At 41.4% G+C, this 12873-nt stretch overlaps 1 protein-coding gene across 1 annotated transcript in view; it reads left to right on the forward strand.

The window, feature by feature from the left end:
• The window catches only part of RNF150 (ring finger protein 150), a 108435-nt gene extending 96320 nt beyond the window's left edge, over window positions 1-12115 (forward strand). The window contains exon 7 of the mRNA XM_030946913.1: window positions 10001-12115. Coding sequence (XP_030802773.1) covers window positions 10001-10119 — 119 coding nt within the window. The 3' untranslated portion in view covers window positions 10120-12115. The remainder of the gene's footprint in view (window positions 1-10000) is intronic.
• Window positions 12116-12873: the final 758 nt, after the last annotated feature.

A 12873-nucleotide genomic window follows, 5' to 3' on the forward strand; every position in this document is an offset into this window, starting at 1 on the left:
GAAGTATTTGAGGTTAATTGGTTTAAATGAGACATTCCTGAAAGCTCCAGAGGTCGGTAGTGCCTCATCATATGTTGTCAGTGGTGAGTAAAGGCCAGAGCTGTCCTCTCTGTGTGTGTATGAGGGAGAACCAGAGACAAGGATCTACCAAGAGTGTGTCTGAAAAGGGGGCCCTATAAATTAGGTGTGCACTGTTTCCAATTAGGATTAAAACTTCCTTCTGTAAGGGTTCTGTGAAAGTGGATGTTAGAGAAAGGTTCCCTGCAGAATTTTTAATTAGGAACTTCAAAAGAGGAAGAGTATGGATACTGTATAAACCCATAGGGAGGAGATTTAAATGATAGAATGCTCTGAAAGCACCTACAATTTATTTTTAAAAACTACTGCAATTCTCATAAAATTAAGAGGTGACACTTCAGCTTGTCACATTATTTTCCTTCATTGCTAACAGACATATAAACAGCAGAAATTGCTTCTTCTGTGTGGAAGAATGGATGTTCTTATGTAATTGATCATTCTATAATCTGTTTGCCTATGTGCCCATCCTGGAAGAGAAGAAATAGTGAAGCTGTAGGGTATATCTGTAGTGATCTGTTCAGGTTCAGGTTCTTACTTTGTTTCAATATATGCATCAGCCCTGTCTGCAGAATATTGTACTATTGCTGGTGCCACACCATCAAAGAGATTGCATCTACAACCTGAGGGAATTTGAGAGACTGAAAAGCATGTTCTTTGCTTTTAAACTGGGATTTTTTACAGACTCATTGAGAAATTGGTGGGGCTCCATGATTTTGGGGTTTTTTTTCTGTTGTTACAAATTTGTCTACAGCTGAATTGCACTAAACTCAATCTTTATCTCTTGAGCTACAGTAAGTAGGTAAGCTATGTCCTGTTATGCAGGTTCCTCCACCACCTCTGTAGGGTTTTAATCTTCTGGCTTCATGATGTGTTTTTTTTTTTTTTTTAATAGCTAATGAGAAAGACATCCCTGGATGAAATTTTTATTATGGGCATTTCTAATGGCATTGAATTTCAGCCAAGGTTCACTGTCCCTGACATGCATGATGAGGAGGGAGTTCCTACCAACATGCACAACATTAAAGCCTACAAAGTTCTGGGCTGACAACTTGCCCCATTATCCTGGAAATGGTCTTGGCATCTCAGGTGGTGCCCAGTGTTAGCTGCGTTGGATAGGAAGGCACAATCATGTGTGAGAGAGGGAGAAAAGATACACACACTCTTCATTCCAGTAATTCCACCACCATGGAGCTCTTCAGCCCCCTCCTTGTGCATTTGCTCATTAAATCCTCTAATAGATGCACAGGTATCTCTGTGACATCTTTGCTCAAGGATGTTTAGTGTAACTGCTCTTGAGAGTTCAGCATCAGATTCCTCAGTACTGTGCTTTGCTGGGGCTTTTGGAGAGTTTGTGCACTAGAAAGTATTTAAAGGGACAGATTGGGAAATCATGCACACACTGCCATGACAGACAAACCCAGGCAGACTTATGTGAGCTTTTCCAACCCCCTCATTCAAAAATAAACAGGAGATGCCTTTGAGGCAAGGTGCTGTGTTCTGTTATAGCTGTGTGCATACTTGTAATTGTGGAAGCAGCTCATGGTGCTTAGGCAGAAATATGGGGGTTTTGTTTGTCACAACAGTCTCAGGTTTTACATCAAGTTCTCAGCATTAATTTCTCACGTGTGGATTTTCACTGACTAGTAGCCACCTTGCACATGACCTGAAGAAGGAGTGAGAAGTTTCTAACATCCTATAAAGAACTGCACATCCACTTCCATGTTCTAGTCTCATTCTGTGCCCATGCTATGTTGCTCTTCCAGGCACCAAATGTTTTCTTGCATTTCCCTGGAGTCCTGAGGAGAAGAAAACTCAGCTGGCTTTTTGCAGCTGCTTTCTGCCATGGAGTTCCCCAAGGAGAGGTCACAGCTCTGCAGCATGATCAGACCAGAAAAAAAGGTTTTGGAAACCACCATCTTATATTGAGTCTTCTGGTTTAATATTGTATCCAGCTGGGGATGCCACTGCAGCATGATTGCTCTGAGGGATTTGTGTGGTGTTGGCTGGTTCATCTCTAAATCACCCCTTCAAAGGATGTTCTTCCTGATATTCCTTAGGAACACAAGAACTGAAATTTCTCTCACCATAGCATTCTTGCTCATTCAATCCAGTATTTGAGTGAGGCTTTGAAGTTATTTCCTTCTTTCAGGCTTGCTGGAAGCAGAGCACACTGCTGACTTGGGTTTTTAAAATATAGATAAGGAAGTTCAGTCACAGTAGCAGTCCCCAGGACAGCCTGTGGAAGCTAAGGTGCACAGGATTGAACTATGGGATTATCCTGCTTGGATGTAAAAGTCTCTTTATTCTGCCAGCCTGCCAATAGGTTATGTGTTGTACAAGACACACTAGTACATACAGCATTTAGGGTTTGCTTTTGTCTCACCCTGCTGTCCCTTCAGGCTTTTGAATGGCTGGCAGTGTGAGTAAAGGTGTTTGCTCACTGCTCAGACGGTGTTTGTCTCTCCACATGTTTCACCTTGGCCACTGGGATAATCCTTACAAGACCCCTTTCACACCATTAACATGACAAAGTGTGTTTTTTCTGTAACTTTATCCCTCCGTGCTCATTGTTTTGCAGTAACACCAAGGAGTGCTGGTCATTCAGCAGCCGAGAAAACCAAGTCAATAGTCCCCATACCACACCTGATGGTTCAGATGTATAACAGCCTGGTCACTGCAGGGACAGCTGGCAGCTGTTGAATGCAGTAATATATTACCAAAGGCAGCTAAGGTACTTGAAAATCACAACGGCCATGTACTTGCAGCCCTGTGCCTCAGTGGCTTTTTAGTCTTTTCCCTTGTTATGGGAGATGTCATTTTCTGATTTCCAATCAAGGACATGAATGATTTTGCATTTCTAAATAATAATAATTTGTACCAGTTGGTACTTTGAATGAAATAACTGCACATTTACTTTTGGAACTTCCCGGGGGATGAGAAGAACGTGGTGTCCTGACCAGAGGTGCCCCTGGTGCAGTGTTTGGGCACTGAGCATGGCCAGTGGTGAACAGTAAAGGAGGGAGTGCAGCAGCATCCCACTGTCCCTCTCTCCTTCTAGACAGTAGGAAGGCCTGGAAGGAGGAAGGAAAAGCAGCTTTGCAGAGGTTAAAGAGGCTGGAGGCCCTGCTGTGAAGGAAGTAGAGTGGTTCTTGTCTGTCAGTGAAACAAGACGAGAGTGTGGGACTGGGGTGTGGGGTCAAAGATGGAATAAAACACTTTGTAGTGAATAAAATCTGATAGGTGGTATCTCTGTCTATGGCATGGGGCTGGAACTAGATGATCTTTAGGCTTCCTTCCAACCCAAGTCTCTTTATGACTCCCTGAAGACCAGATGTGCAGATAAACTGTGAAGGACCTTGAATGTGGGGATGAGCTGATCCAAGAGCATGAAGTGCAAGAGACAGTATCATGACTCCGTTGACTGTTCTGGTAATCTTTGTGACCAAATTTTGACTGAGTTTCCAGTGGGAAAAAGGAAAGTCTAGTCATGTAAAAAGAAAATGATGTTGCAGTATGTGGGCCACAGAAGGAGTTTCCCTGCTGGTCTCAGGAACATGATGAGCATGATCTGTTAAACAGTAAGAACAAAGAGGAAATTAAACTGAAAGCAAAAATATTCTATTTTCTTGTGTCCAGGCAGAGGCACGTTTGCTGTATCACAGGGAGGATTGGCAGCTGAGCAGAAGTTCCCAAAATGTCAACTAGTCTCTCACAGAGAGGAGACTGATTTCCAAAGTGTTGACTACTAAACTAATGTTAATGTGTGCTGTGAATTTCAAAGGCTGAGTGTTCCGATTCCTGGGTAAAATCCCAAAGATGTATATGCTCATTAAAGATAGATATACATACATATACAATCGGAAAAAATAAGTTTTACTTTTCCAGCCAGTTGGGCCCAACTACTTCCATACAATAACATCTGGTATGTATTCTGCCCCTTTTTTTGCTCAGTCTTTTGCAAATGTGTTTGCTGGCCGCTCTCTGTGTTATTTAGCTTTATTTGGACAATTTTTTCTTACTTTCATTTGGAGAAAGCATTGGGGTGCTGATACTTTCTGCACTCTCTCTGAAAATGAGTTTATTGGTCTTGCCAAAGCCCAAAATGTCTTCTCAGGTAACTGGTGTTAAAGTTTATTGCTTAAGTACAACATGCTCCAAATTTAGGTTTCAGGAAATTAGTTATATTACTAATAAATTTTCAATTTTGATGCTCAGCTTGAGATACTGGGGTGTGATTTCCAGATGATGATGATGATGGTAGCCCTTCATACTGCAGAATGTTTAAAGCCAAGGAACCTTGTGTTTGGCTGTTTTTCATTAAGAGATGCTGTATATTCTCCCAAACCACATACCCTAGAAAAAGATTAAGAGAAGAAATTTCGTTGCCCTTTTAGGGGTTTGGTGCAGGTAAACATATTTTTGAAGTGTCCTCTTGAATTAATCTTGCCAGGTCATGGCATGTGGTTCTTTCCCTGTGTGCTGGTGTCTGGGTATTCCTTGCAAAATGTTTCAAACATCATCTGCTTTACCTCCTGGAAGAAGCTCTGTTGCCATTGGTACATTCACTGAGCTCTGGCTTGTTATTTACAAAAACGACTCTAACCTTTCCTTCCAAAAGCAGTTACCACACAAGTCCTTGTTCCCCTGGCTGCTCAGATAAATCTCCCTCTGATTCTAGGGAACAGCAATGAAATATTTCCCCGGTGCTCTGCTCTCAATCGTAGCCAGCCAAACTTCTTCATCCGTTTTATTAGCCTCTGTGTACAGAAGGACTGCATTAGTAGCAAGGGGTTTTATAACCCTTTCTCCTCAAACATATCCCCACTGTTTCTTTTGCATTAGAGATTTTATAGGCATTTTTAAATATGTATTTCATTTAATGTTATATTAGCGCGGTTATGGCCCATTCTAAAGTGTTACAATTCTCAAGATGATACGGTAGGAATTTGAGACTTATAAAATGATCCAAGGAGAACTGTGAGATGATTAACTTGAGAATAATTTTAACAATCAGTAGTGATTTTAAAAGAAGGGATCTTAGTGATAAATTTAATTGGTATTGTTGTGAAATAGTTGCCATTTGAGGTAATAATTTCATAAGATGCTCTTCCTCTTAGACTAGAAACAACCAAGTGATGAAATGGCAAGGCCACACTAGGAGGTAACAATAAAGTCTGTAATGGTAAAGTGCTTTCTTAGAGAGACAAAGAAAAACAGAGGACTCTAGATATGTCTCTCTCATAAATCAAATGTGATTAATTGTATCCTGGTTGTTCTTACACTGGAAACAAAATCTGAATAGTGCGGCTTGCACTGTCATTCTTCTGTGGCTTCAAGCTGAGCAGAATGTGTTTTGATAAAGATCCCATATCAATGCCTCTAGTACTCTGGATATATTTTCTGATCAGGTCCTCAAAGCTCTAGGAGATGGCCACATTTCTGGTTTCTTATGAAGCAAAATCCTTCTAGACACATCTGAACGTTTTCTTCAGAAGTGAGCCCTAGACTGAAATAAGGTTCATGGTATTCCATGTGTTTTAGATCTGGGAGCATAACTAACACCAGGGATTTCATGGTTATGTTTAAATCCATCTTCAGAAACAGAAGAGTTCTGAAATAAGGTATATTTCCCTACAATGAGGATGTGAAATGAGTAGTAGTACTTCTCTGCTTACTGTCATTGGGTGTAATAGCAGAGAGCTACCCAAAAGTCTGGAGAAGGAAAGAAGTGCCATCTTAGACAAACCTTATATATATTTAATGCCAAGAAGCTTTTGTTGTTAACATTTTAGTGTGGTCTCATTTTTCTGCTGATTTCCTGGATGCAATTTGCTTATTGACATTTGAGCCCAGTTACGGGCTTTTACAGCTTTTACAGCTCAGTGAGCCTGGGGGAAAACTCAGCTTCTGGGGCAATCTGGAACAATTTTAGGAGAGCCCCATGGCACTGTCTGTGTCCTAGGGACATCAAAGGACAGCATGGGATGTGGCCTCCTCGGGAGGAGCACAGTGGTGAGCAGGAGTGAGGCCTCCACGAGTGCAAAGTCCACCAGAGTTTCATCAGCTTGTTTCTCACCCTTGAGTGGGTCATTGCCCATCTCAGCTGGTGCCCATGCCTGTATGCTTGGCAGAGGAATGGGTTTGGAAATGCACTTTTCACTCACTGTTCAATGCTTAGCTCCCTCCCAAGCCTCTTGAAGCAGTATCAAATTCTTAGAAACCCATTGTCTGACCTCTTTCTTTTGGAATATTTATTAGTGTACAACAGCTACAGACTTACACCAATGGTTATGAATAGCAGCAGCAGTAGATAACTATTACTGGTGTGCAATCTTACTGTTTTCAACACACCAGAGTAATTAGCTGTTTTCATCTTTGTTTGATTGCACTACTACTCAAATGTAAGCATCACTTGATGCACTTTTCAAGAAGCAAGAGCTGTACCACCTTTGTGTAGGCCACTTCCAAATCTACCTGGTGATATTCTTCCCATGCTACTGTAATTGATCCAAAATAATATTGGCTAGAGAAGGAGTTTGCTTAATTTCACCTCTGAAACAAATGTGTGTCAGGAAATACAAGTGAGTGGAAAAAGTCTGTCTGGACAGGCAGCATGCTGTGGTGTATTATGTTTCTCTGACATGAGAGGAATGTGGCAGGGACGTCTACAGTTCCCTGCTGTAGGCACTAACACTCTGGCTGGAAAGCAGCTTGAGATGTGCCTTTTGCTTCATTAAGCAAAAGGCTTTCTGCCCATGGCAAGAAGTGCTGTAAAGCACAGTGGAAGTATTATAGTGTGTGTGGTTAGACAGGGTTGCCAATTTCAAGTATCTAAAATCACAAGTCAGATATTCCAGCATAAAATTGGTCTAGAAAATAGAGATTTAATTTTTAAAACACTTAGTTTCCTTTTTGCCTCTTAAGCTTCATTTATTTTTAAGTGGAAGCTGAGATCTTCACTGAAAGTTGAGATCGTCATCTGATTTCAGGGCTTTAAGAAAAACAGCAAATTACAAAAAACCTGCAGAAGGGCCGTAAGGGTTGTTAACAGTGAGCCAGGCATCCCCTGTAGAAGCTGTGTGACTGTAGAAGCTTTGTCATTGTAAATAGGATCTGAAAGGCAGGGATGCAAAACGCAGGCTAAGCTCCTGGCACTTGCCATGTAGTTGAGGTTTGCTTACCTTTAGCAAATAACAGTAACTGTGCTGGCTTGTGTTACTGAGCAGCCAGCCAAAAACCCAACAAAACAAAGCAGCACAGTCTGGCAAGCCTGTGTTGTGTGGGGGAGCCACGGTGAGGCAGCTTGCAGACCTTGCAGCCAGAGTTACCTGCAGCTAATCCGTGTCTGTGCAACTTCTGCAGCCTCCCAGAGTTTCATCCTGTGTGTGCTGGGCTCACAGCAGGACTCTGTGTACACAGCCAGCAGGTAATGCTGAGGGATGCATTCATTTCCTTATGTAATGCTCTACAGCTTCCAGAGAAATGGCAGTGCTTCCCTGAAAGGGAAGGTGTAAGGATGGTGATGTCCAGGGTGTTCTCCCCACTCTGCCAAAGCTGTAGCTTTAGGATTTTGAACTGCCACACTGGTAGCAAGCAAGGAAGGTGCAGTGCTTCTGTTTCTAGACCCTATCACAGTGCTGGAAAATCAATGCCAGAGCACAGGCATAGGCATTTTTAGGATCATTCCTTGTTCCTGCCAACCTGCACTTCAGTTCCAAAGAAGACTGCAAAAGCCCACACTGCAAAGACTAAGATCCAAGAATTTGGATAATTGTATAGGATTTGTAAAGTAAAACTCGAGTTTACTGGCTTGGAGAGTGTGTGCTGCTGTACCTCCATCAGATACGAGGTATGTGAGCTGCAAATCTGGTCCTGTTCTATCTGCCTGTCTTGAACTCTTGAACTTGAGATTTTTTTTCTGCTGTGCAACCCTGGAAGAAACAACAATTCTTGAAACAACATTTCAGCATTATTAAACACTGCTTGTTGGACGCTCTGACATTTGGTGTTGGCAGCTCTGCCTGCCTCTTCAGCATGCATCTGGCTGTCACTATTCAGCCAGTCCTTTTCTTCTGCACAGCTAGTTCAGGTGGAAAACACCTTGTCTCCCAAGTGGCTGTTCAACATGGCTAAACCTCAGGAGCTCTGTCTTGCAAATACAAACTTGCCCTTAAGCATAATTTTCACTGTTTTTGAGAATCCTGCTAATTCTAGAGGAATGATAAATAATCCAGTGGTCTGAAACCACATTATTCTGACTCAGGGAGCTGTTACCACTAGAGATGGTGCTTTTGGTGTTGGAGGTGTATGAGATGCTCTGATGTACTCTAGGACCCAGCAGCTCGCCTGAAGGTTCAATGACATTTAAGACCCCTAAATCTGCAGGATGTATCATTCAGCTTGTAAATACTTCCTCCACCTCTGGTGGAAACATTTACAGTCAGAAGCAATGCCTTGAAATGTTTACTAATGTCATACTGAAAGGGCAAAAAAAAGATAGAGATATAAACGTGTTGTGTGCATTAATTCTTTATCTTGCAATCAAGAAAGCATAAAAGCAATCCAGGGTGAAAACTGGGAAGAGTTGCAAAGGAGAACAGTGATTCTCAGTTTGAATCATGCAGACCCCATTCAAGCTTTCTCTGCAGAGCATGAGGTCCAATCCCAGCACAAGTAAACACATGTGGGGGGTTTAAAATCTAAAATTTTTAAAAATCATGCTGCTCTTGAGAGGTGATTAACTGTGCTCACTTAGCTTCAAGTGAATAATTAAACTGTGAGGAATTATTATTTTCCTGGCTCCTTTGTCATGTTTCTTACTTATTAATTCTTAAATATTCAATTTCTAGATTTTTTAGTATCAATCAGGCTCTGCTTCTAATGTCTAAAAAATAAAATATGTAAAGGAAAAACTGCCACAGATTTAAATACATTGTATTGTTACAATATAAATACCATCTCTGTAATTAAACCACTTGAAAATATGAACCATCAAATTTTTGTCTCAGGGACTTCACCACCTATGAGGGTTTTGTGCCTTTGAAAATCTCCCTAGTGTGCTTTGCTTCTCCTGATTGTTCTTGGAAGAAAATTAGCTTTTAGTCATTTAAAATCTGTTGGCTTTATTTGCTGCTAAATATACACATGGTAAGTGCTGTGGGATCAAAACAAAAACAAGTTGCTCTTCCAAGGATGTGGTTTGAGTTTGGCAGAAGTCAACAATACAACTCTTAGAGTATTTGGGGTCATGGTGCATTAAGGTAGATCCCTTTGGCCTGGATCAAGAACCTGCAAGGTATCTTCAAATCAGAGGAAAGAGTGAATTTAAAGAGACTAGAAGAGGATGAGAGAAGCCACTTGAGAAAGGTAGCCTGGTCCAAAGTCCTGGATTTGTTTTGTCCTTGTCCAATGCCAATGTTCCTACATTAGAGTAGTGCCCTCTTAAAAATGTCCTCTGACATTCTATCACTTATTGAGGGTTTGGGCAGATTTTTTTCCTCTTGGAAATGTTTTCCTGATGATTCAGTTGCTCCACCAGGTGCCTGTGGCTTTGTCATTAGCTTGCTGTCTTTGTGGGGAAGGGTAGGATGATGCCAGGTTGAGAAAGTGAAAGGGGACAGGGAGGGAAATTCTCACAGGGTGGGAGGAAGTTCATGAAGGACCTGGATAAAAAGCCCTGAGAGGATTAAGAGAAAAAAATGTTACCCATCCAGACTCCTTTTCATCATGCTTTTCACTATGAATGTCTTGAATTTTGGGATATTTTGGAAGTGTTGTAGACAGATATTAAATAAGAGCAAAGTTTGTAATCTAATCACAATCTCAGTGGCGGAGAGACCTCTGGATTCCACCTGCAGAACTAAAAATCAGTAATTCATTAACAGAAAGACGTGACCTTTTCCTGTCTTTTCTACCCTCACAGATGAGCAGGAGCCAGCAGTCAGCAGTGATTCAGATATTTCATTGATTATGGCAATGGAGGTTGGACTCTCTGACGTGGAGCTTTCCACTGACCAAGACTGCGAAGAGGTGAAATCTTGAAAAACAGAGCTGCAGCACTAAACTACAGGGGAGGGTCACAGGTAGGGACCGAGTCAGCTTTCTAGGATTTGGACCAGTCATGCATATGCCTCCAGAGCACTGTCACTCCTGCACACTCCACGCTGAGATGGTCATGAAAAGCAATAGCGACTGTTGTGTCTGCCTGGATGCGGTTTCATCACCTGCACACCTCTGTTTGGCTCACGTGGGAGATGGACACTTCCAGATTGCCCACGTGCTTGAGAGCGGGCATGGAACTCTCCAGGGGCTCATCAACATGCAGCTGAAATGACAGCTTGAGTGTTTTTTACACTTGTTCAATCAAATTTTTGTTGTGTTTTTTGAAAAGGCATATGTTTATTTGGTTTGTTTGTTTATAGTTTGTTATGGATGGACAATCTGTTTTTATTGACTGACCCCAGCTTTTTCAAGAGTTCAGTCCAGAAACCTGAATTCCTGTTCATTGGTCACTTCATGATCTGACCAGGATTTATCATTGCCTTGTTGTTTCTGCATGAATTACACGTGGCTGGCTTCAGAAGGATCATGCACCAGCACCCTGCATTATGTAACACCTGCCTTCATTAAGTGGCAGGCCTGGAAATGGTATATTCTGAAGGCTTTTATTTGTAAGAGAGCTCTGAATTAGCAGAAATCTGGGTTAAAATGGCATTAGTTTGTCTCTTCAAGTTCTGTTCTAGACAAGTATTGTACAGTGTGAAGGAGAGAAAGAAGAGCTTAAAGCATCCATCCATCCATGTAGTCCTGTCCTGTATTTTATGCTATTCACAGGTGTCAGTACATTTGTGTCCTTCCTCCAAGTGACAATTCAGTAGCTGGAAAAAAAGATCTAGCATAACATCACTTTTTAATTTTACAGACCAAAACCAGATCAGTGGGCTAAAGGAGCATCTGAGAGGTTTCCAGAGGCTGCTTATTAACAGTTCTGCATTAAGCAGGTGACGGTATTCTTACAAAGGGTCTGGAGATGCTGCTGTCAGTGTCAGAAATTGCTAAGGGAGCAAGAGGCAGTCATTTGAAATGTTTAATTCCTGGTTTGCTTTGGGTCTTTTCACTTAGTGTGTTTCATTTCTTACATTTTGACAGCAGTTTTTGTCTGCTTGTTATCTAACAAGAATTCAGGTGGTTTGTTGCCCTCCCCAGAGTCCAGAGTCCCTGTCAATGTTTTCAGAAGCATAACAGAATATTTGCAATTTGTATACAGATACATACACCAAAATATATTGAGGAGGGAATTTGGGGAGGGAATTTGAAAATAAAAGAACTAATATAAATCAAAACACCTAAATAATAATGACCTGACATAATAATTTATTTCATCCTGAGCTCTGCTTTCCAGGTAAGAGCTCATTGTTAATTGTGCAGTGTGTGATTTGGTTTTTCAGTCTAAATACTCAACTATGAAGAAGCTTTCTGTTACACAAGAATACATAGTTCCTGTTGAGAGTCAGATGATTTGAATCACATTACTGCCTCCTGAGTCAGGCCACAGAATCAACAATTCATCTTACATTGAAATTTCATGCAGAGGTCAAACATTTTGACTTGGCAGTGTCATGATGGCATCTCAAAATGCAACTGTTGGGGCTCACTGCATTTAATCTCCTTATGGATTTACTTGTTAAATGTGAAAACCAGCTTCCAGCCAAAATTTATGTTTGTCAGATTTTATTCAGGAACAAATGTGTTTATCCCTAAAATTTTGGCTGACTTGCTTCTTCAGTACAGAAATAAGGAAAAAATATTCTCCATGCTCTTCTGTCCATTTAGAACTAATTACACATTTAGTTTAATTCTGTTTTATGTTCTTAGTCCCTAAATTTCATGGTAATCTTGAGGTAAAGGTTTTTAACTGAAAGAGGGCAGATTTAGATTAGATATTAGAAATCAATTATTACTGTGAGGGTGGTGAGGCACTGGAAGGGGCTGCCCAGAGAAGCTGTGGGTGCCCCATCCCTGAAAGTGTTCAAGGCTGGGTTGGATGGGGCTCTGAGCACCTTGGTCTAGGGAAAGATGTCCCTGGCCATGGCAGAGGGTTTGGAACTGGATGATCTTTAAGGTCCTTTCCAAGCCAAGCCATTCTGTGATTCTATGAATATGACCCACAAATGTGCTGTTACATCTTTAGAAGCCATTGGAATGAAAATCTTTTTTTCAATTAAAGAGATAGAGGCAGCTGGAAATCTTGATTAAAAAAGAAAGTTACAGACTGTTCCAGAGGGTACACTAGGTTAGTCTTAACAATATTTGTGGTTCTGTAATCTTGTTTTCCTTATTCTTTTATGTATTCTCTATTCCTTGCTGCTATAGGAAAGGCCTGACACATCAATGTTGAAATTGATCCCTACACACAAGGGTTTGCACAAGGTACTGCATCAGCTCCACTTAAGCTCTGTAAATAATGCTGAAATCAGATTTAAGTGGTGCTTACATCACATTTTGACCCAGGAATGAAATTAATTTCAAACGACTGCAGGGGAAGGAGTGAGGCTGGTTATTTACAGTCAGGGCTCCTTACAGAAAGGCCACACACTGGTACAATTTCTTCTGCAGCACTGGAGCCTGGGTGCCACATGTCACAGGAACATCACAAACACCATGTCCAAGTTGTCAGTGATCCTTTCACATATGCACACTGTAGCTCAGCACACAGGCAGAGAACTCCTGGCCAAACTGCTTGGGTTTCAGAGGAGCTGTCACAAGGTCTTCGTTTTATTTCATGGACTGAATTAA

This window comes from Camarhynchus parvulus, chromosome 4, assembly GCF_901933205.1.
Source record: "Camarhynchus parvulus chromosome 4, STF_HiC, whole genome shotgun sequence".
Classification (NCBI taxonomy): domain Eukaryota; kingdom Metazoa; phylum Chordata; class Aves; order Passeriformes; family Thraupidae; genus Camarhynchus; species Camarhynchus parvulus.